This window comes from Haliotis cracherodii, unplaced genomic scaffold (assembly GCF_022045235.1).
Source record: "Haliotis cracherodii isolate W230 unplaced genomic scaffold, xgHalCrac1.p SCAF_9, whole genome shotgun sequence".
Lineage (NCBI taxonomy): Eukaryota > Metazoa > Mollusca > Gastropoda > Lepetellida > Haliotidae > Haliotis > Haliotis cracherodii.
In genome coordinates this window covers 21,058,099-21,084,003 of record NW_027266343.1, presented here as the reverse complement: position 1 = coordinate 21,084,003, position 25,905 = coordinate 21,058,099, and the positions used below count along the sequence as shown (strand labels likewise).

Below are 25,905 nucleotides of genomic sequence, written 5' to 3'. Positions count from 1 at the left end.
AAGATGTTGATGGAAGTCATCAATCTTATTTCAAATTATCTTGTAACCAAAGTAGTACATGACTGTTTAGGAAGCACACCATGCATGAAATATTCCCTTAGTTCTGTATCCTACAAGAGGCTGATCACTTCACATGGTGGTTTGAACATGGCTGTGATGAACATTTTGCTAAATTAACAGTAATCGTCTCAATTTCATCTGTGCTCAAAGGCAGTCATTGAGTCATCTTTCTACAGTTAGTCTTTTTTTCATTTCATCTGAAGAAAAAAGTCTTTTAAGCACAATTCTAAGTCATAATCACATTTCACAAAAGCTCCAAGACAACCCAAAGTCTTAATTACTTTAAAACAGTTTCTCCTTCTGCATCTTCACTAACGGGTACTGATGAAATATCCATAATAATTTATAAATATAAAAAAGTCAATGCCAGAAAATAATCTTGATTATCTGGCGAAACAGATTCCATTGGGTGCAAAAGTCAAAATAGCAGTGGAAATCATATGAATGGATCACTGAAATTCAGTAATGACACCATCAAACATGTGAAGCATGTAAACAGTGGAAACAGCATAGTGAATTCATTTCTGTCTGTACACAGTTTCTGGTAGTTTCAGTGTGACAATGTTCAATTGAAACACAGGCATCTGACTGGTGAACTTCAGGAGTGACCACCTGCATGTTGGATTTCAACTGTCCTGAGACCACAACTGTACAAGAAACAAGCAGAAACAGGTCGGTCCCTAATACCTCCTGCTCGTGCTCAGTGCCTGTCACAGCCCATTCGACACCAAGTCAACATGCACTTGGACCAGATTAAAGATTTTTCAAGTGAATACAAAATATTTGTGATACAAACGTTGTTCCCAATGGACTGGCTCTGACCCACATTTGTCTGGTTTAGTTTGTGATACTGCCTTTTGTCAAGTACAGTCGCGGGAGAGGACGTCTGAAATACCTACTGACCACACCTCACTGATCCGCTGACAGGTTTATTACAAAACAAGATCCTTCTAGATAGGGACATATGTTGTGAATGGCACCAGAGAAGGCACATGGTACCAAAGTTTTAAAAATATACATAAGAAGGTACATTTTGTATAAATGTTTTCTGATATGAAACTACTGATATGCTTTCAGGGCCTGTGAACAATCTATATTTATGCTTTCAGGGCCTGTGAACCAATTGTTGATATGCTTTCATGGCCTGTCAACCAAGTACTTTTAACCTTTCAGCCTAACATAAAAGCTCTTCAACATTCAGTACTGAGAATGATTTGGCATGTTGTAATATGTCCAAGATGAAACAATACCATGCTGTCGGTTGTGTACACCAGTACAGAGGTTGTAGTCATGTAGTAAGTTCCCTCAAATACAACAGCAAATGACATTAAACATACATCAAGCATGTCAACGCGATATAACTGGAATACTGTTAAAAGCGGCGTTAAACCCAACTCACTCACTCACTCAGTCACTCACTCACTATCCAACACCTTGCTCTAACATACAACACAAAGAACAGCACTGGTCCTTGTTGATAGGTCTTCACATGGTGTATAACAACTAACAAACAAAACCTATATAATCCTATATACAGTAGACCCTTCCTCTGTATCTTCAAAATAGTGTCTACTTTCCAACGATTGGGTACACACAATATTGGGTACACCTTTCTCTGTTGGTGCTATGTGGATTATACATTCCAACTGTTGGTCCTATATACAATGTACATTCCAACTGTTGGTCCTATACAGCTAACACTTTCGATGGGCATGCCTGCTTATAAAAGGGGAATCCCGTCTCTTTCTGGTTCTACAGCATCTATGGAGAATGTAATTTGATACCTGGCTGCAATTCCGCTGATCAACAAGAAAGTGTTGTCATTAGAAATATCTCAATGGCTTAAAAGTTAAAATAAATACAGCACCGACTGTTTCACATATGAATTCAGCACAGATTCACCTCAAATTACAAGTAATAATCAAGACATAAGGATACGGTCTGGCTTCAGTAAACGGTCCAAAAGTAATGTGTATACACTTCCGGTTGTGAAGTTTTGCTCTGTATTTCAAGTTCCATACTGAGATCTTTCTATCTCAAGCCATATAAGGCATTATTCTACATTTTGTGTTGGTTGTTGGTGTATTTGGAAAAGAGTCAGTCACAGAAAAGGTGGAGCTCTAGTAAAGCGAAGCAATGTGATTGGTTAAAGAGCATCATCCTTTCTGAACCATTTCATTCAGAAATAGCTGGTTCTGGAATTCTGTTAGTGTCAACAGTTTAAGTTTTATCGCTGATATCTGTGATATTTGTTGAAAGACCTGTCACCCTAGGGCACACATAACGCCTTTGTTATGTTTAAATATCATGATATCCTCAATTCAAATGGACAGTTCTTCATTAAGGGTAAATCATGTGACTAGAGGGTCACAAACTTTGAATCCAGGATCTTTCTATCTCACAAGTGTTATAAACAAACTGTCATTGCTATACCCGTGTGGGATAATTAAATAAACAATTTATTAAATTGTACTGACACTTGTATCCTGCCGAAATGAAGAAAAACATTCAGAAGCCACGAGTTGATTCTGCCCTCAAAATGGAGTGTTTAGGTCAAGTGACAAAACCGAGACACCTGATTGGTTGGAAATGGAAAACTATCGTCTGCTCCAAATTGCTGTACATTTTTAGACTTATATTGCAGGGAAGATACTTTTTTTGTTTCATAATTGGATTAAGAACGATGTACAAACTGTTGTCAAGTGATAGTGAAGAGGAACTTTGAAAACACAAATGGAGTTTTTTCTCTGGTGGAGGTTCGTGCATGTGTGGAATATCTTGTTGATACAACAAAAGATATAACATGTAATTTTTACAATTGCATATATCAATGACATTTTAAGGAATTAAATTGAATATGGGGCTCAACAATATCCTGATCTTTGTATCATGAAATGACAAACGCTTCAACACGATAATGATCCACTATAAATAACCTCTTTTTCCTCTTTAACTACTGAAATCATGTCTGTTGAAATTAATGGAACTGTAACATAAGAACATCTTTGTAAATGCGTGAAAACAATATCTGTGATATTTACAGTTTGTAAAAGTTGTATCATATTGTTCATAAATGGTATCCTTGTGTATTTTATAGTTTATTTAAAACATGTAACATAAACATTATGATTTTCCTTACAATCTGTTATCCTTAACATAACATTTCATTCTAAATGTGATAAACACTAACATAGCATTTCATTCTAAATGTGATAATTACATTTAAAAGATATTGAAGCATATTCGTTGACGAATGAACTAACATGTAAATAATTAAGCAAACATAGCAGGATACCATGTTGTGTTATTCTCTGCCTTCCTGGGACAGTTGAGCTATATTTCATTGACGAGAGTGCTTATCTCTCTAATCGGTCAGTTTAAGACATCACATTTGCCATTCTCAAAGCGAGGCCATGAAAACGCGGGACAATGAGAGAAATGGGGAATGCCCTGCTCAGAGTGTAGGCTGATACTCTACAGGTCCACCTAGAGAACCAGTGGAAAATAACAGGCCCAATACCCACAATACAAGCCCAGCGGTATTTCAATTAACAACCTTTACCAGTAGACACACCCATCAATGACCAGCTAGAAGAGAGAGATTTAGACATGCAGCCTTTGACACAGCTCTTTACTCTGTAGCCCAAACAGAGTCAGAGAGGCTTCAAAGACTACATGGATGGATTCCAGTCTACCCCTGCAGGACAAGACGTACCTGATCTTATCAAAGTCATGATTGCTGTTAAAGGACCCAAACCAAAACACAGCAAACTATGGGCAATCGTAAGCCCACGATGCTAATGAATACTAGCAGATTTCGACAACTCATGAAAACATCGACGTGTCAGCACCTGCAGTACAAGCAAGCACCACAATAGCGTCTTCCATCAAGACCTTGTTGAAACAACTGTCAGTAGGGAAACAAGCCCCTGTCATACAAACAGAGGCATATCACTCGACAGCTACAGGTCCAGCTCTTCAACCAACAGCAGTAACCGTACCAGCAATGATTCAAATACCACAAACAACCAAGGTACCAACATGACCAATAACCCCAGCACCAATCAAGTTGACCTTCTAGACAACGCCAACAGCAACCCTCGCAGCAATGGCAAAACTTCAAGGGTCAACAGAAATGTCAAGGATGTAGAGGTGGTGGTCTTCTCATTGTGTTTTCCCATACAAAAATCATACTTGTACAGTCTGTAATTGGAAAAGGTACCCTGGTCATTTCCATGAGGCTTGCACACTGTCGTCAAAGATAGGATAAGGAACTTGTGTCGGGTAGCAAAAAAATATTCAAAATCGGCAAAAGTCCAAATAATTAGCCATTCAAACATAAGAAAAATATGTTTCTATTCCCCAAATCCAATCTTAATATTCTCCTAAATCAATTGTTTCTTTAATCCCTAGAACCATCTGTCTACATCTCCCTTTGATAAAAGACATCATGAATGTAAGTATTAGCAAAACGTGTGCGGGTATATCACGTTCTCCAAAAAGCAGGCATTTCTACTACCAAACTCCAAACATCTGCAAGTCAAGTCATAGGTGTAGATGCTGATCAGGCCCTATTTAGGTTGTATCATATCACAAATCTTTGTAGGTCACCTTATCATTGAGCACACATTACATGTCTTTACACATTTCACTTATCCTTGGTATGGACTTCAACACAGACCACGAAGTCATCAACGTCAGTCCTCGTCGTTTAGTTTAATTTAATGATGATCAAATTCTTTTCATTTTATTTGAGAGGAACAGGTGTAAGGAACACCAAGCATCAAATAATTCTTCCTAACACTGAAGATAATATCCCTTTTACACTCTCATGTACCATGGACAATCAAGTTCGACTGTTGGAACCAGTATTCCAACTCTCCATGGTCAGCCCCCTCGGTGCCAAGTGTCTAATATCAACCAAAGGTAGTAGATCAACTATGAGGATGTTCAGATCAACCAGTCTCAATCTCTCCAAGAAAAGTGCTAGCTACTGCACCCTACCTGGAACCAAATTAGGTATACTCTCTGGGTAAGAGTATACAAACATAAGTCTGCTTAAATTGGAAAATATCTATGTTGAAGACACTGCTGTCTTTTGCAAAACATTTAGGGAAAATGTAGGCAGGTAACCAGCAAAGCCTAAAATCATGTTACTTCCCCTTGAGAAGTTGGTCTTGGACATGAAGATATCATCTCTAACTTTTCTGCATCCGGTCCTATCCCGTGTTCTGAAACTACTGATCGACATTGCAGTTATTTCTCTTGACAAAATTATGTTTCAAACAATCCAAGTGCTCTGGAAGACTTTCCTTTTTGAAAAATGATTTCATAACATGTAACATGTAACAGAAAAATCGACAAATGTAAAGCATCCAGACATTCTTCAATTAACCTTTGACAAAGTGATGGGCTGTGGTGCAAACCAAATGTGATGTGATGATATTTTGATGGCCATCAAGAAGAATATATAAATATTAATGTGTCTTTATTATAAAATATGAAAGTTATGACAGCTTGTAAAAATTAGAAATATTTCCTAAATATTTCCCTGCTGTATTTTTGATGGTTGTATGACAGTGCACGAATTGTATCATAATTATCCTGTAAACTGTAAAAAGTTTCGCGGGTATATATCAGTATATTTTTGCCAACCTCGTTTTCACGTAATTCAAGGTTTTGAATCCCGTTTTGGTAAGACATCTATCAGAGGATCATAGCATGCTTTTATAGAGCTTCATGGCACACTGTTATCTCGTAAAAATAATCATATGTCCATGCCATCATGTTACGCATATTGTTTAGGATGTGCCAGTACCTCATAAGCAACGATGTCAACAACGTGCCTGTCAAAACGATCTTGTTTACTTGTTTCAAGAGTTTTGCATTGACCGTAACTTTTGAAGAATTCATCGTTCTAAGCACACAGTTACGCAAATTAACCATCAGATACAGATTAATCATACCTTTGTTCTTCAACAAACAGATCACAATCACTTGGCAGCTTGATATTTATCCATAATCGTGTGAATTTGTGATCAGGGCTGAGCTACGTGTTTCGCCGACGCCCGCCATTTTAACTTTGTGACAGCTAGCCTAGGTCGCAATGAAGTTACTGAATTTGGCTAATGCTTAGCATTTTGCATTATAAAGTTTATTTAATCTAATGAACTATGTCCAGAGAAACCCAGAATCGTATTTAATGATATGTCAAGACGTGTATTAAAGTTACTGTTAATTCTGACATCAGGAACTATGTAATCTTCGCTGATGTATTCATGCGCAGTATTTAGCGTCACTATTTATGAACATGTTTCTCATAAATATGACATCCAGTGCTTCTGTCAAAGCATACCAGTGGCCAATTTGTGTTATTAAACGTCTTATGCATCAGATAAATTCAAATTGCCTCCTGACATTTGTAATCTTCCTCTTTGAATTGTCCATCGTAATTCCCAGTCGATGTTGCTTGTTGTTATTACGTGCTCTCGGCAGGCAGCAAGGACGTAGCTTCGACGTAGCAGGACGTAATTGTTTATCTTGTGATATCGGAAGGCAATTAGTGAATCAATTAGACAGAATTCATTGATTGGTATAAATACTCATTTTTATACCAAATTACCTCCTGAGATGGTTTGCCTTCCTCTCTATTTCAGTGATTTTACATTGTGAAAGTAGATCCCTCAAAGGAATAAGGACGTAAAGAGACGTAATTTCTCGTAATTTGATTGGTCAATAACAGACATGTGACCATTTTCTCACACCTATAAATACGATGAGATCCATTCTGGGTCATTCTGACTTTGGCAGTCTAAAGGTCAGTTTCAATCAAAGGGCAAATAATTCAGCCCAAAAGTTCCCCTTGTCCTTATGTAATCATTTCTATAAATAGACTGCATTTTTGAACACAGACACAAATTGCTATCTTAGTAACTGTAAAGTTATTCAGATAAAGAAGTCATCCATATATATATATTTATAGCAGTAAACTACCATTTAGTTACAGGCAATAATTATTTTACCCTGACACTGGTCCTTACAAATAAACCTTAAAGCTCAGAGGGATCTACTTATTTGGAAGCATTGTGTTGTCCATATAAGGCATTGTTATACCCACATGAATAAAAACTAATTATTCATTGAAAAGAAGTGTTTTGACTCTCAGTTACATCCAGACTTCGAGGTTTATCAGAAGTTCGGGTCCGGGCCGCTACAAACTAGTGTCAGAAGTGGGATGTTTATATTTTTAAACATCCTTGATACGAACCAAGGGACCTACAGTTAGGACCAGTGACAAGATGGCTACAGTTTCATCTCCAGACGCAGAAGTTTCTTTTGACAAGTGTCATCAAACCACAGTAGAAGAAGGACAAGGGGACATATCTTTTGAAGAGGAGACACTTGATGAACTGTATGAAGAGGCTGAATCACTTGATGAAGAGCCAAGCAGATCCAATGGCGAGGTCAGAGTACACCATAGAGATGATGCAACACCTAGGAGACCAATGGTCATACCTAGAAGAAGAGTACCCTTCACAATCAGGCCAGATTTCTATGATGGGACAACAGACTGGGAGGAGTACCTGTCACACTTCAAGAATTGTGCAGAACTCGGTGACATGGCCTATGAACCAGCAACTCTTAGTTCTTGCTGCCAGCCTGAAGGGGGTTGCTAGGACATTCTACATGGGACTGGCCCCGCACGAGAAGAGGTCACTGCACATGCTAGTTAGGAACCTCAACCACCGATTTGGGAGTAAGAGACAACAGACCGTATGGCTTTCAAGGCTAGAAGTCAGACAGAGACAGAATGCTGAGTCAGTTGCTGCTTTGGCCGATGACCTAAGACAGATGACCCAAAGGGCATACATTGACTTAGACAGCAGGGCACAGGAAGCTATTGCCCTTAATCAGCTATACAAGACGGTCTCACCAGAGCTTAAGTTTCATTGCATTGACAGATGATGCAGGACTCTTTCAGGAGCAGTGGAGGTGATTGAAAGGTTCGAGGCATTGGTTGGCGACCATAGAGATAAGAAGAGACAAGTCAGGGCAGTAGGGAACAGAAACGAAGGAGGGCTTGCTCCTTTGGAACTTGAGAGAGCACCCAAGCCAAATGAAGAACTTCAGGGTGAAGTGCTGCATAAGATCATGGGAAGGTTAGAGAAGCTTGAAAAGGGCAACAACTTCAGATATGAGAAGAGAAATGACAGACCTCAAAGTCAGAGAACTTGTTTCATCTGCAAATCAAGGGAACATTTGATGAGAGACTGCCCAATATACAAAAGGTGCCAGGAACAGATGTCCACCTTTAATGCTGGATCTGCAGGGACGCAGGGAAAAGCCATCCTGTCGACTCAGTAGGCCATGGGGAGACAGGGAATTCAAGGCCTGAAGATGCTGCTATCCGAGTTGGACTGACTGGGAACTCTAAGGGGGGTTTGGATAATGGATTCTACATTCAGGGTGTCATATATGGTGTAGAAGTGGGTCAACCATGACAATATTATCAAAGAGGATATTTGACCAGATCAAGTTGGAAGATGCTCCTTTTCTCCAGCAAGGGACCATTAAAGTCGCAGGAGTGGATGGAACAGGTTTAAAGATTGAAGGGCATGCTGACATGGACATTATTCTTGATGGACAAAAATACACACATCCTATCTTTGTGTGTGATGTAATTCCGAATGCAATCCTGGGTCAAGATTTCCTCTTGAAACATGTGAGTGCCATCGACTACAAACGTCTAAAGCTCAATTCAGGGGATTCTTCCTTAAGTTGTTGGATTTCATCTGAAGCTGAAATGAGTTGTCGTGTTGAAGTGAGTGAGACCACAGTTATTCCACCTCATTCAGGAGCCTGGATAACGATGAAGATACCCAGGGCAAATAAACTTGCTCCGGCTGGTATTATAGCAGGGAAAAGGGATCTTCCGCCTGGAGTCCATGTACCAGAGTGCGTAGTAGATACATCTGAAGAGGTCCAAAAAATCAATGTCTTTAACTTCAGTCCTGATGAAGTCACACTCCACTGTAACATGGTTGTGGGAGTAGCAGAGTCACTGTACATTCAGCTGGAAGAACAAGACAGATGTGCCTAAGTCCATTGCAACACCAATGCTGATATTTCAAGCTTACAATGTACACCTCTTCCTGACCACCTCAAGGACCTTTGGCAAAGAAGCTCCCAGCATCTCTCTATGGATGAGAGTGAAGATTTTGCAGTTCTTCTTGCAAGATACCAACAAGTCTTTGCAACTTCATCGGCCGACCTTGGCAGAACTTCAAAGGTGGAACATCGCATTAACACTGGAACAGCCTGTCCCATTAGACAACCTCCAAGACGGCAACCTTTCGGAAAAAGGGAAATTGAAAAAGAAGAGATCCAGAAGATGCTTAAAAGGGGAGTAATTGAACCTTCAACCAGTGCCTGGGCATCCCCTGTGGTCCTAGTATGAAAGAAAGATGGATCTATGCGCTTTTGCGTAGATTATCGCCGACTGAATGATGTCACATTAAAGGATGCTTACCCTCTACCAAGAACTGATGATTGCCTTGATGCCTTGGCGAATTCAAAATGGTTCAGCACAATGGACTTAAACTCAGGGTTCTGGCAGATAGGTGTGGTGGACGAAGACAAGGAGAAAACAGCATTCACGACTGGACTAGGACTCTATCACTTTACAGTGATGCCATTCGGTCTCGCGAATGCACCATCAACTTTTGAAAGACTAATGGAAGAAGTGCTCCGGGGACTGCAATGGGAGGAATGTCTACTTTTCATAGACGACATTATAGTTGGAGCAATAGAAGTGCCACAAGCTTTGCAAAGGATGGAACATGTCTTTGAAAGACTACTAGGGGCTGGTCTGAAGCTGAAACCATCAAAGTGCATCTTCTTCCAGAAACGAGTGAGGTTTCTAGGTCACATTGTGTCCGAGAAAGGCATTGAAACAGATCCAGAAAAGACATCTGCTGTGCAGAACTGGCCAGTGCCAAAAACAGCCAAGCAGATGAGGAGTTTCCTTGGATTATGTTCCTATCACAGGAAATTTGTAGAGAAGTTTGCCGAAATAGCCAAGCCGTTACACCAGCTGGTAGAAAAGAGGGTGACATTTTCCTGGACAGCAGAGTGCTTGAATGCTTTCCAACACCTCAAGGAAGCACTGATTTCAGCACCAATTTTGTCGTACCCTATTCCTGGAACCAAATTTATTTTGGACACGGATGCAAGTGACAAAGCAACAGGAGCTCTACTTTCTCGGGAGCAAGATGGTACAAAGAGGGTCATTGCTTACATGAGCAAGTCCCTGAACTGTCATGAAAGAAAGTATTGTGTCACTCGTAAGGAACTTCTTGCTGTGGTGAATGCTCTTAAGCACTTTCATTCCTACTTATATGGACAGGAGGTTTTACTCAGAACAGATAATGCAGCTGTCAGCTGGATGTGCAGCCTGAAGAAGCCAACAGGACAGGTTGCCCGGTGGCTTGAAGAACTCGGAACTTACAACCTCATGGTCATCCATAGGCAGGGCAGAAAACATCTAAATGCTGACGCTCTGTCACGAAACCCTTGTAAAGCATGTCTCAGACAGAAAGTAGAGCAGGAGCTGGGAGACTCGTCAGATGAAGAGGGAAATCAGATGGTCTCAGAGGACAGCAGCCCACAAGCAGATATCTTCACAGAATTCAACCAAGCAGTTACTAGGAGCCATATGAACCAACCCAGTGAGCCATTGGTTTCTCTTGAAGGCTGGACACTCCCGGAAATCAGGCAGAAGCAGTTGGCTGATGCAAACGTGGGGATTTTGCTTGCTGCCAAAGAAGAAGGAAAAAAACCAGAGTGGAAGGAAATCTCTCATATGTCATCCACTATCAAGACTCTCTGGAGACACTGGAATCGGCTGAATGTTTACTCTGGAGTGCTTTATCGCTTATGGATGGAAGATGATGAATCCCGACAGCAGATGATTGTTCCTCAGAGCCTGAAAGATGACATTTTGAAGTACTATCATGACATTCCATCCAGTGCACACTTGGGCAGAGAGAAGACTCTGGAGAAAGTCAAGTTCTCTTTCTACTGACCAGGTCTCAAGGGTGAGGTGGAGAATTACTGTCAAACCTGTGACCATTGCACAGCAAAGAAACAACCTAAGGGACCCCTTAAGGCCCCTCTAGGGGAATACACAGTTGGAGAGCCTATGGAGCGAGTTGCTATGGACATCTTAGGACCTCTCCCGCTGACAAAGTCAGGACATCGCTTCATCCTTGTTATAAGTGATTGTTTCACTAAGTGGACTGAAGCTGTTGCTATCCCAAACCAGGAAGCTGTCACAGTCGCTAGAGCTTTTGTGGATGTGTTCATCAGTAGGTTTGGTGTGCCTATGCAGATACACACTGACCAAGGCTCTACATTCGAGTCAAAGCTTTTCAAAGACATCTGCGACTTCTTACAGATCCACAAGACCAGGACAACTAGCTACAGGCCACAATCAAATGGAGCTGTGGAAAGGTTCAACAAAACCCTTGCACAGATGCTCACAATGTATTGTGAGAAGGATCAGAAGTGGTGGGACGAGTACTTGCCTCAAGTAATGATGGCGTACAGAGCTTCAATGCATTCCAGTACTGGGCGCACACCCAACAAAATGGTCTTCGGAAAGGAGATAGTTCTGCCAATGCAAGCAGTCATTGGGAGGCCAGAAGAGCTTCGGAATCAGGCTGATGTTGAAACATATCTCTTAACATTGGAAGATAGGCTGAAACGAGCTCACGAAGCTGGCAGGAGATCCTTGAAACAGACAGCAGAATATCGGAAGAAGAATTATGATCTCAAGACCAAGGGAAGATGTCTTAAAGAGGGACAAGCTGCATGGCTCCACAACCCTTTACGGAAACGTGGGGTCTTTCAGAAGCTCACTTCAAGTTGGAAAGGACCCTATCTCGTTGAGAAAAGGATAGATGATGTCACCTACCTTGTGAAAAGGTCCCTTAAGCAACCTTCTAAGGTGTTTGATGTGGATCGGCTGCTACTCTACAGAGGGAAGGACCTTCCCTCATGGATCAAAAGATGTCAGCAGTCAACTTCGAGGAACTAGAAGATTAGGCCTGGAGAACCTGTCTTAACAATATCTTAAAGAAAAGTTGAACTTCAGAAGTTTGTGTTTATTGTTAACAATGTTGGAGTTTTATTACGATGTAAATATTTGGATTGGATAATCTATGTCCCGAAGAAGGATCTTGAGCTTCAGTGCCGAAGCTATTGCTTGCATGGGTTGCTCTGGTAAATTTTAGGGAGCTGTACAAGGACTTGAAGCTTTGTTGGGTGGAACCTCAACTTGTGTCATCATACAGCACCAGATATCTGCAAACAGAAAGAACATGTTGATGGAAGTGCTGCAGCGAACGATGATGGATCCATCATGTAACGCAGTAAGACTAGGCCTGATCACCCTGGAACCTGCTGACTTGATGCTGTTTACATTCTTTCTGTGGCATTTGATCTGGGCATCATGTGAGAATGGAATACACAGAACCGATGGAGGTGACTCGTGAAAAGATAGAAGCTATGATTGTCCTGTGAGGCTAAGATATTTATCAGGGATCCATGCAAACCAGTGTCAGGGTTGTAGAGTATTGACCTTAAGACATAATCAATAGTATAATTACACATGATGGCATTTAAGTTGGAATAATATGCTGCATTGTTGGATGTTTAGGCGAGTCTAAAGGAAAACATTTGTGTTACAGAATACACATAATCGTTGAAGATGGCTCACAAGTATGTCTGTGGACTCGAAACATGTGACAATTCTTTTGCCACGAAGAAAGAATTGAAGAATCATTTGGCAGCAGCACCACATCGTAAACTCAAGGTAGCCTGTATCCTGTGTCCTACATTCCAGTCCTTTTCCAGAGTTTCGGAGTGAAAGAAGCACTGTGATGCCAAGCACAAGCTACAGCTGTAGGAACTCGACGCAGAATTTACATCAGAAAGCAATGCCACATGGTTTTTCGCTTAATCCTGAATCGTATGTGAGGGTGGTACCAGCTCCAGGTTGGAATGCGGCACTTTCAGCAAAGACAAGGGAAATGGTCCTTCTTTGGGTCTCAACACAGGGCAGCATGCCGAGAACAGAAGAAGAATGGGAGGAGGGATGGCAGACGATTAAAAAGGTTACAAAGACCCTACCAGTGGAGGTGCAGGAGGTACAAGATGATGCTCTGTCCATATTTACAGATGGAATCATAAGTCTTGAACCGGAAGTTAACACACCACCAGAATACGACCCTTCAGAAAGCAAGTGTGGCGCCTCTACTCAACTAGAGATTAAAGACATCCTCCTCCAGAGGAATGGTACTACTGTCCTGTTCTATACGCCTGGGGGTGGGTTTGTGTACGAGGCGGTCATTTCAGAAGAAGCCATGCAGAGTCCGAAGTCATTCGACAACCTCACAAGGCGGATGAGGACTCTTGGCAGGGCCGAACCCAACTCCAGGCCAAGTGGATCGGGGCAGAAAATGGAGGGACCTCAACTTGAGACAAGGAAAGCCACCTTCGCATCACTTCTGGGGATAGAGAAGAACCTGATCAACTCCGTTACACACTGGACATCCCCTTTTTCATCAAGGGAACCTTCCCCCGGGCCCAAGAAAAGATCGAGTAACTCCAGCATGTCTCCCCATAAGGATTCCGCATCAAAGATCCCGAGAAGAGAGGAACAGAAAAGATACCATCAAAGGCCCAGCTCTCCCCCGAGGCCAAGAGAAGTGGACACCATGAGGGATGCCAAGAAGATCTTGACAACAGGTTGCATGCCACTGCTTCCCCCAGCCAGAAGGGACTGGACACACCATCAGATCCGCCTCTCTGCTGGTGCAAGGAGCATCACCTGGCCTCCCAGGAGCTGGGAGACCCTCAGTGCAGATGAGAGACTCCTCCAGTGGGAATTTGCTGCCATGACCCTGGAGGAGGGTCTGCAAGGACAAGTCCCTCGCATTGAAAGGAGCTACTTGCATGACAGATGGAATATGCTTGCCCTCCCTGGTACCCTACTGCATACAGAGGACCACTCACCATCAAGGAAGGCCCGTCTTTACGATTACCGGAACTTGGTTGACATCTCCTTGGGCAAGATAAACGGCCAGACTGCCAGGGCCATAATCCTCATGCATCAAGCCGCCCAACGCCATAGGAATACGGAAACAGACAGGATCATCAACTCTATCGATGCAGCAAGGATCGGTCTTCGTCTGGAAGCAGATTAGCAGATCAGGGGACCTGATCTTTGAAGAGGGGGATGATGTGATGGCCATCACGAAGAATATATAAATATTAATGTGTCTTTATTATAAAATATGAAAGTTATGACAGCTTGTAAAAATTAGAAATATTTCCTAAATATTTCCCTGCTGTATTTTTGATGGTTGTATGACAGTGCACGAATTATATCATAATTATCCTGTAAACTGTAAAAAGTTTTGCAGGTATATATCAGTATATTTTTGCCAACCTCGTTTTCACGTAATTCAAGGTTTTGAATCCCGTTTTGGTAAGAAATCTATCAGAGGATCATAGCATGCTTTTATAGAGCTTCATGGCACACTGTTATCTCGTAAAAATAATCATATGTCCATGCCATCATGTTACGCATATTGTTTAGGATGTGCCAGTACCTCATAAGCAACGATGTCAACAACGTGCCTGTCAAAACGATCTTGTTTACTTGTTTCAAGAGTTTTGCATTGACCGTAACTTTTGAAGAATTCATCGTTCTAAGCACACAGTTACGCAAATTAACCATCAGATACAGATTAATCATACCTTTGTTCTTCAACAAACAGATCACAATCACTTGGCAGCTTGATATTTATCCATAATCGTGTGAATTTGTGATCAGGGCTGAGCTAGTGTTTCGCCGACGCCCGCCATTTTAACTTTGTGACAGCTAGCCTAGGTCGCGATGAAGTTACTGAATTTGGCTAATGCTTAGCATTTTGCATTATAAAGTTTATTTAATCTAATGAACTATGTCCAGAGAAACCCAGAATCGTATTTGATGATATGTCAAGACGTGTATTAAAGTTACTGTTAATTCTGACATCAGGAACTATGTAATCTTCGCTGATGTATTCATGCGCAGTATTTAGCGTCACTATTTATGAACATGTTTCTCATAAATATGACATCCAGTGCTTCTGTCAAAGCATACCAGTGGCCAATTTGTGTTATTAAACGTCTTATGCATCAGATAAATTCAAATTGCCTCCTGACATTTGTAATCTTCCTCTTTGAATTGTCCATCGTAATTCCCAGTCGATGTTGCTTGTTGTTATTACGTGCTCTCGGCAGGCAGCAAGGACGTAGCTTCGACGTAGCAGGACGTAATTGTTTATCTTGTGATATCGGAAGGCAATTAGTGAATCAATTAGACAGAATTCATTGATTGGTATAAATACTCATTTTTATACCAAATTACCTCCTGAGATGGTTTGCCTTCCTCTTTATTTCAGTGATTTTACATTGTGAAAGTAGATCCCTCAAAGGAATAAGGACGTAAAGAGACGTAATTTCTCGTAATTTGATTGGTCAATAACAGACATGTGACCATTTTCTCACACCTATAAATACGATGAGATCCATTCTGGGTCATTCTGACTTTGGCAGTCTAAAGGTCAGTTTCAATCAAAGGGCAAATAATTCAGCCCAAAAGTTCCCCTTGTCCTTATGTAATCATTTCTATAAATAGACTGCATTTTTGAACACAGACACAAATTGCTATCTTAGTAACTGTAAAGTTATTCAGATAAAGAAGTCATCCATATATATATATGTATAGCAGTAAACATTATAGTTACAGGCAATAATTATTTTACCCTGACACTGGTCCTTACAAATAAACCTTAAAGCTCAGAGGGATCTACTTATTTGGAAGCATTGTGTTGTCCATATAAGGCATTGTTATACCCACATGAATAAAAACTAATTATTCATTGAAAAGAAGTGTTTTGACTCTCAGTTACATCCAGACTTCGAGGTTTATCAGAAGTTCGGGTCCGGGCCGCTACAATATTAACAAAAGCCTAGTGGACTGACTCTAACTGTTGTATGTTCTCTTTGGCCTCCTCCGTGATTTCTACCCTGTAATATCCAGACTTCATGTCAAGTTTGGTGAAAAATATATTTCCAGCCAAACAATCTAATTCTCGTTTATGCGAGGAAAAGCAAACAAATCTTTGACTGTCATATGATTGAGGTCACATAAATCTGTACACATCCTTACATCCAGGCAAGACAACGTTTGATGCCAAAGGGCTATGGGACTTTAGCATAACAGCACATACTAACAACTGTTGTAAGTGGGACCTAACTTCTTCAATCATGGAAGATGGATAATCCTAGCTCGCTGTTTGAATACCTTTCAACAGTTTATGTAATGAATGCCGAAACTGAGGTAGGTGATTCAAGAATGACACACGTGGTAGTTAATGGACGAGAAAACTTGTTAAGTATATATCTTTTCTCCAAGTCCCTTCTTCAGCTAACATAAATCCTACATCGTTGAAACTTGAGATTAGAAGTTGGTAAGAAACAGTAAAGACAAGATACTTCATGGATGACAATGACGTTTATTGAGCCTTACACCGTTAAGACAGTACAGGGATATGTACAATTTCAGTTCAGTTTATTGTTTTTCAAGGCCATGCGATCAATATTACATACATGTATATCATGTATATTATATCAGTTATATTTACATTGTACAGGCATCACGATATTGGATGACGTACCATTTCCGTTCTATCTTTTTTATGACCGCCTCCGTGGGCTTGTGGTAAAGCGTCCGCCCGGAGAGCGGAAGGTCCCGGGTTCGATCCCCGGTCGCGTCAAACCAAAAGACGTTAAAAGGTGGTACTTGTTGTTACCCTGCCTGGCGTCTACGGCATTAAGGGGCTAAAACAAGGACTGGTCGGCTCGGAGTATACTGTGTTAAACTGCAGCATGGTATCTCGGCACTATAAATCGGCATAAGTCTGGACTAGTACAAGCAGACACACACAAACACACGCACACACAAACACACACGCACGTCGCTATATAAGTGCAATAATCTTGGACGCGACTTTAAACCCAAATTGCACCTCACCTTCATTTTTTTTATACAAAATACATATATTTGGACAGATGAAATATTTCTCAAGTATTTTACAATTAACTATAGACATCATATCGTGGGCTTGATTGTTTGTTGAAACTTGACAATGAATACGTGCATCGGTATACAGAGGACATACAAAACAAACGAGCTTTTCATCTTCTAGACATTTACAGTGCGAGCAAAGTGTCCTCATCACCGCTATAACATTTACCTTTACGTACGTTTGGAATACCAAAACTATTATAACTAATTCTAAATTTCAACTATGCATTTCTGTAATAAAATGCATTAATATTGTTGTAACCGGGGTTTTTGATGGCAATAAGAATGGCCAACACAGGCTACGGGTGTGAGTCTTTATTGCCTTAGTAATATAATGACACCCTGTAATGTACAAAACAATAAGATTATAAAAAAAACAGTAGTACACAGGTTTGATACACACCTATATTAATACAATACAAAAGCGACCTGTCATATAATATAAGCATAGTCTATATTCATTACATGAATATGAACTTAATAATCAATGATATATAAAATCATTATCTTAACCCTGAAGTAAACAAACGATTTATCAAGGGCGATAACTCGATCCCGACATTACTTATAAGATTACAATATATAGATGGTCCATGGTTCTAAAATACAATAAACATTACCACTTTGTTGAAACTACTATATCAATTCATTAACTGCTCACACATTTGGTATGATACACTATTTACAAAATATATTTCATGACACGACAATTATGTAAATTATCCGTACCCTGTGGGTGACACTGGGGTGTTTGTCCTTTCCAGGCAGCCGCCCAGCGATACTGGTCTGTAGCCATCAGCACACTCCTATTATCAGCATCAACTATGAATGATTATAACAGATAGAATACAACTGAGGAAATGAAACTAACTACACCCTATCATGCAATGGGTTGCATTGCATACAAATGCAGTATTTACACTATTATAAAAATCAACGCATTCACTCAAACATTCACACAGAAAGAAGAAGTTAAGACTTTATGGTTGAATTAAATGTAAGTGATCGTTTATCTGATGCGGATGTCTATATGAGGGCATAGATAAAACACGAAAGCAATATTTGATACATATGACATAATATTTTGTAAAGAGTAGATATCTGCCACTCTAACCTTATGCAACAGAATTGGCAAGGAATAACTTATATTTAAAACATATTTACAATATTTTCTATGTACAATTTCTATATTTTCCCTTTGAGTGTATCCCCACAACTCACTACCATACCTCAATATCTGTGATATTTTTGTGGGGGGGTTTAAGGGATGTGGGACTGGTGAAATATGTTTCAATACCGGCTTACTGTTTCAGGGGGCGACTTGTGTTGTGGGAGGTCTTTTCTGTGTAGGGGAGGGAGATTCGGATTGGTGCTGGTTCAGGTTTGGTGATGGCAGGTTTAGATGCAGGATGGAGGCTGGTGTTGATGAGTTTGTCGACTAGTTTTGGTGGGTATTTGTTGAAATGGGTGAATACATGGAGGAGGTCCTAAATATCTGCCGAAGGGCTGGTAGAAGATACATTAATGGCTAGTCTGGTGAAGGTGGAAATTATGCCGTTTTGGGTTTTCAGGGGATGGTTGAAGTTAAAATGAATGTATTTGCCAGAGTGGGTTGGCTTTCTGTAGACAGTGCTGTTGGGGGTAACAACAATAGACTATGACTCGGCACTCTTGACTTTCCCTTCTTTGTAAATGTTCTCCTTTTCTCTGAGAACTATTGTCCGTAATGTTAAGTACCAAGGGGTCTCAATCTTAGCCTTCTTTATGAACCTTGATCTACTCCTACTTTGACATTTTTCGATCGATAGTTTAAGTCAGTGGTACAAAGCAAATTGGCAAATGACCAGTTGTATTTACTGTTACATGTAATAGATTCTAAGGCACCAACCCTATGAGCAACTAGGTCCACTCCCATATATCCTAGATGCTAAAGTGATAAGCCATCAGCACATTCAATTTCCAAGAGATTTGTCGAAGGTACTTATTGGAGATGCGAACAATGTTTGTCATAAAACTCTTCACCCATTGTTGAAAATGTGGAACCAGAATCTAACAAGATCTTGATGCCAGCGCAACTGATAGTTGCCTTTGTCTCCATAGGTCCCCCTTGCAAACCTGTCTGTACATCTGGACTACCATTGTGAGACATGATTTGGATCTACAAGCTTCCCATTCCTGTGGGTCCCATGTGGCTTATATCCCTCTACCGTGCATGTGACCAATGTTAACTCTACAGCTTCTCTGGAGGTGACCATCTTGTCCACAGTGATAGCATCTGTAATTCTAACCTTTCTGCACTATCATACCACTGACATTCAAATGGACCTGCAGGACCTCTTCCTCTATTACAGCCATACCCACCTTTGCAAAAGTCCTGCTGACTATTCTGAGTAGTTACATAGATTTGACATTTGCTGCTAACTGCTATATCATACCGTCTAACATTTATATGGACTGACAATAGGCACTGACGGCTTAGTGGTCACCTTCAAACTATAGGCTCCTGTCTCCTACGAGGCTCCTCACTACGTCGTTCAAATGAAGTTCATCAAAAGACAAAGCGATGTAAACAAATGACTAAATGCATAGTTCAACTCGACCTTCCCAGATAACAGCACAGGGAGCATCATTTTGCCCAGATGACAAAGCACCTACACTACAGCCTAGGCAAACAATTCATCAACTGGACATCCCAAGTCACTAACAATTTGCACCGACTGCCGTTTAGCACTGTAGAAGGTACCAACGAGAGAATTCTTTTCCTTCACATTACCAATAATGTTATACATTTTAGTCGAAATACTAGCACTATGATATTAACAAGGCTGACATTGTTAGCCTTACCCTCTAAATACCTCAACATAGCACTTCTGACAGCTGCCGTGGAGTGTTCCTGATTCTGATATAACCTCATACCTTCAGATGTCATAGCTTACCCCACCTTTACCAGTCTCACCCATGAAAATGGACACTTCATGAGGATGTGTCATACTCACTGATGGGGCTAACAGAGGCAATAATGGTGGAATATGCTACCATGGATGCTACCTGATAAACTATTCTGTCATCCATTTTTTCAAAACCTTTGCGCTGCCAGCCTTTGTTCGACCCAGATTACATGGAAATACTATGAATTTGCTTTGTATATACATATATATTTGCGAGGACAAAATACTGACTTTATCAATTTTTCTGTGTTTCATTGTACCCAACTTGTTTGCATAATATTCTAATTATGAAAATAACCCTTTGAATCGCTTCCTCATGCAACAATTTCACACTACATGGCCTTTAGTTTCAAAGGAATACCAATTATACGCGATAATAAACATCAAATGTGTGTGAGGGGGCACTGGTGGCCCAGTCGTCTGAGGCGCCGCGATTAGCTGTGCAGAGTTGCCCCTTGGGCACGCCAGAAACCTATGATTGTGGGTTCGAATCCCGCTACAAATTTAAACATAAAATTGTAAACCTCATGACTATTATCTTAGTTATTATGTATGTCTTATATCAATGTACGTGTATGTTGTAATGCATAAAGAATGTGAGGAAGATGATTCAATAGTGCCATGCATGTCCTAGTTAACTAGAAAACCTTTTAAAAAGTAGAGATTTTTTCATGTCTCTTTCTACTTTCTTTTCTTCACAATATTTTGTAGACATCTTCAACTACAAGGAAAGACAAGAATTTCGGCAACCTATACAAAGCCTCAGATCAGAAGACTCGTGGGTAGAGCAATGGAATATGACATCAGAGCCAGAACTCTCTAATCACTCTTTGGAACAGCCACAATGGATGGCATCAATGTGATTTCCAGACACATCAATGCCCTCGCAGTCAGAGTCATGAAAGTAGCCAAAACCCAAAGAAGATTCTTCTCCCACTTTTCATCATATATGACAGCCATGAATCACAGGTTTCCCAGGGCTCTTAGTGGCATCAAACGAAATCATGAAGCCACTCGAAAAGGCACTTAGAGGAACATAAGCCATTCTTTTAACTCATCAAAAGAAGCGTTTAGTTCATAAACATCAAATTTAACCCATCAATTCCAACAGGCTTCCATCGTTGAACACAATTTATAAGAATTCAAACTCGGAATTAAATGTTTGGTAAGTGGTAAGTTTTCTCCCCTTCTGATTAGTCCTGCGACTTGTCACCACATTTAGAATCTCTTGGAATAAAATGTGTTGCGTTCTTTCTTTTGAAAATGAGTCCCAATTTTTATTATGGACTTGGTAACCTTTTTAGCTCACACCAAATCTAACAAATTCCATGTAACTCTCAAATTCCCCCTTGCTGCATCACATTATACTTTCAAACGTTTTCACAGTAATTCATGCCCTGTCCGAATCAATAAAACTTCAAAACATATAATCAAGTCATATACTTCACACAACATCTAGCAATCTCTACTAGTGAAACATATTTCACAATCTTATTGGACACACTCCTAACTACGGAAGCGTAGTAGGGCCACGATGATTTTTTTTTTGTCTAAGTATCTCCTACGTAGGACTTACTATCTCCTACGTAGCACTTACTATCTCTTATGTACAACTTAGTATGGACTAGAATAACTATCTCCTACGTATGACTTAGTATCTCCTACGTAGGAGATAGGAAGTTCTACGTAGGAGATAGGAAGTCCTACGTAGTAGATACTAAGTTCTACGTAGGAGATAGGAAGTCCTACGTAGGAGATACTAAGTCATACGTAGGAGATAATTAGTCATACGTAGGAGATACTAAGGAGATACTAAGTCGATAGTAAGACTCAACCATCTCGATTTGTCTTTGTCCAACATCCTGTAAAATAGTTGCCCATCTTTTTACTGCAGGAAAACTTGCATCCATCATTCCGATTGGTTCTGCCACCTCTATTATGGTTGGCTTGGAATCTGAATTCGTCGTCTTCAGTCAGTGTTACTGTCATACTCATTGAATTAATAATATATCCCAAAGACATTATCACTTGTTGTGACTCAAAAGTTGATTTGCCTTCGTGAATTATAACAAGAGTGCTCTTAGAGCACAACGTCCCCCGCATGAATTTTTTTAACGAGTTTATATTTTCTGTTTCTATTTTGATGGCACTCCATTTGAAACAAATGTGCAGAACATTTTGTTGGGAGTAATCCAGTCTGAATGCTAATGTCATAAGGATGTAACTCACCCACGAAAGCCTTATACAAGGAAACAAACTATAGTTAGATAGTGTGACATTTTCACAACAGAGACTAAATGACATTGTTTTATAATGGTTGTTACCTGAGGCAAAGTTGTGCCTGTATCAGTTGACAAAAATGAGGAGCATAAACCAGGTAGCGACTGCGATATGTTTATAAATTGCACATGCTGTGTGTAGAGCGGCATGTGTTTAGAGCGTCAGGGAGATTCCCTGAAAAATGTAGGAGTTGACATCACATAAACAGTACCCTCTCTCACAGTTGTGCAAATCGAGCTTCATAAACCAAGGACAGTAACTCTCTCATCATGAACAGAAATGAAACGTGACTGTGATAGGGATATATCAAACATGTGCATATTTTGACTGTAGGAGCAGTTGATTTCACAAGCTTCGTACCCTCTCACAATTAGGCAAATGAAGCTCCGTAAAACAGGTGCAGTAACTCTGTCAATATTTGTCGAAGTGAAACGGGACTGCGATATGCGTATCATCAACATGTCGACATCTTGTGTGTAGAGTTACAGGGATATTTTCTGGAAACTGTAGGAGGAGTTGATTTCACAAGCTTAGTACCCTCTGTGGGACGGACAGACGGACGGACGGACAGACAGACAGACGGAGGGACTGCGCCACGACATAATCCCCCTCCGGCCATTCTGGCCCGGCGGGGGATAAAAACTGCATTTTGGAACATATCTTTTGAATCGGATACATTTTTCTTGCAAGCCAACACATGATTTCGTGCTAAGAAAGAATCATCAATATAGCCAGACAATAAATTACTTCTCTTCCTCGAGGAAGAATATGAAGGTTTGGTAATCTTGTAAAAATTTCTCGGTGCAGATGAAAACTCATTCGCTAACCTCATGTACTTCCTATAATTCTCATTCATGCATCTTTCGGATCTAAGGATGCCATGTAACAACCTGGAGTAACTGAACCCAGAGCCACTTGCACAGATTCCATTTGAAAATAGTTATAGACAATGTATCTGCTCATCTGCTTCACATTCAGAATTACCCTGTGAGATCCATCTTTCTGGGGTCTGACAAATATGTTGGAGGATTAACACCATTTCCGACTTATCGGTCGTACTTGACTTCGTTCAGCAATCAGGGACAGTGTCACAGTCCGGTCCCACGTGGGTCATTCCCATTTCAGAATGTTTGCTAGTTCCTGGTATCGGTCCAGTCTGGACATCATCTGTACATGTGTGGCTGGGATCTACAGACTTTGTAGAAGACGGCTGTTTAGTGTTAGTTATCTTTCCCCAGGTCGTCTTGACAGGGAAAATCTGTAACTATACTGTTACAATTGTGTAACATCCGAAAAATCTGAAATTAACGAGGATCATCTCGAAATATTGTCGCGTGAAACACGACTTCGTTTTTCCATCTTGTGACCTCTCGCGTTTCTCGCGTGATTACGAGGACTCGCAACAGCATGACAGAACAGAAAGTATACTTGTTATAACATGGGTACATGTCAAAACAAACCTGCCTTCAAGGTAACATATTCCCTTACAGTCAATTCGCATTAGTTAATAAAATAATTGAGGATGATTCCTTGAATAATTCAGCCAAGTCTGTGAAGGTTGATACTCCTAAATTCAAAATCTACAATCATCAACTGAATATGATTGATGCTAAAGATCAGCAGGAAAACCTAAGCTTGACAAGTGTCAAGCTAAAAGTGTCAAAAACTTATGAAAATGTATGTAAAACTTTAATTGATCCATTGCTTGCTGGAAAAATAAATGTCCCACTATCACCACTTGATTTCAACTTTAGGTGTTCACTTGGATCATATATTAAGTCAATTGTGTTTGGTTCTTCTTCGTGTATAGCGGCCGTCGGGTAGCCTAGTGGTTAAAGCGTTCCGAAGACCCGGGGTCGATTCCCTACATGGGTACAAAGTGTGAAGTCCATTTCTGGTGCCCCGCCGTGATATTGCTTGAATATTACTAAAAGCCGCGTCAAACCATATGCACTCACACACTCTTCAAGAAGAGAACACTAGCTAGTACACTTTGTTACTAAACCAGCTCTGGTTAAAAAAGAAAGAAATAATTTTAATACCGAAATCCAACTTCTCCTCCTGCAAGTGATCTATCAGTGGTTACATCCACATTATGCATCATGATAGTACTATTACTTTTCTCATTTCAATCGTTTACCAACTTAAATCTATGAAAGCACAGTGTACTTCAATTTCACTTGAGCTTACTACAGAATTTTTAATGTGAACTCCCTCCCATGCCTTGCTAACGACAACACCTGATATTTATGTAGATGTCATATCTTCTCAAATGTTCATTTTGAATTGCCAGGTTTTAGAATTCAAAATAAACATTCAGGCCAACCTATTAATATTACAACCAAGTTCCGTGTGAACTGCTTTAAAGCAAAACGCATTCGTGCAATCTTAAAACATCTTTACTCAGCTAGTATATCCCACTTCGGTTTGTACAATATTCTTCATCCGGACAACAGTCAAATATAGGTTACAGATTTCCATGCCAGTTGACCACAGTTGTCTTATTAGTTTGATGGGCAAATAAGGGCGCCAACAACTGATTAGTGTGTTACCAGTATATCACACAAGCAACAATCATTGAATACTACAACATTCTTGTGTGGAGAACTTTGAACCCTCATTATTTGCTTTTGAGAACAAACGTTTGTTACCAGCAGATATTGTGCACAATTTATGATTAAATACTTCTCATTTGTATCATAATTTGTGTGTATATATTGTTTGTATATTTGCCCTATACTTCATTCTATACAGTTATTACACTTGAAATGTCACTTTCATTATCCATCTTGCCAAGGCCAAGCTGCGGATAGCCCACCTCGCAAAGCTAACTAATGCCAGCCATATAACTTCTTTTAGTGACCGATTTGCTGTGCATAGTTGAGTCCCTTGGGCACGCCAGAAACCTGTGATTGTGGGTTCGAATCCCGGTTCGCCCCGATTATGCTTCTAGGTCTGTCAGCACCATACCCGTGCTCGTGGGTTTCCCCAAAGTGGTAAACGTCTGAGACCTGCATCACTTCGGGCTTTCCTCCCACATTAAGCTGACACGCCGTGATATAACCGGAATACTGTTAAAAGTGTCGTTAAACCCAACTCACTCACTCACTCTTTTTGTGACGTTTAGAAGTTGGTTTGATGAATAAGTGAGATAGTTATATGGTAATAATTATAGTAGTAATAAAGACGTTATATATTCATAGAGCCTTCTCACTTGTTCACCAGTCATATATCTCATGTTATGTCACGTTAAGTACCCATGATGTACCAAGCTGACCTCACCTTAATCGAACAGCTGTTTTCTATCAATTTTGAATTTTGAATTATGTTACAATGTCATATTAAAACATGACGGGAAGATAAATTCGTTGTAGCAGGAACACTCGGGTACATGGGCTTGTATGCGTCCCCCGTTAG

General features: G+C 40.3%; 1 protein-coding gene across 1 annotated transcript; it reads left to right on the top strand.

Moving 5' to 3' along the window:
* Positions 1-10,357: 10,357 nt before the first annotated feature.
* Positions 10,358-11,143, top strand: LOC139451794 (uncharacterized). The gene has a single exon (XM_071233098.1). The coding sequence runs from the start codon at positions 10,358-10,360 to the stop codon at positions 11,141-11,143; it is 786 nt and encodes a 261-aa protein (XP_071089199.1).
* The last annotated feature ends 14,762 nt before the right edge of the window (positions 11,144-25,905 follow it).

Excerpts from the sequence above, each read along its gene's own strand:
- LOC139451794 (XM_071233098.1), top strand. The coding sequence starts at position 10,358 with ATGAGCAAGTCCCTGAACTGTCATGAAAGAAAGTATTGTGTCACTCGT.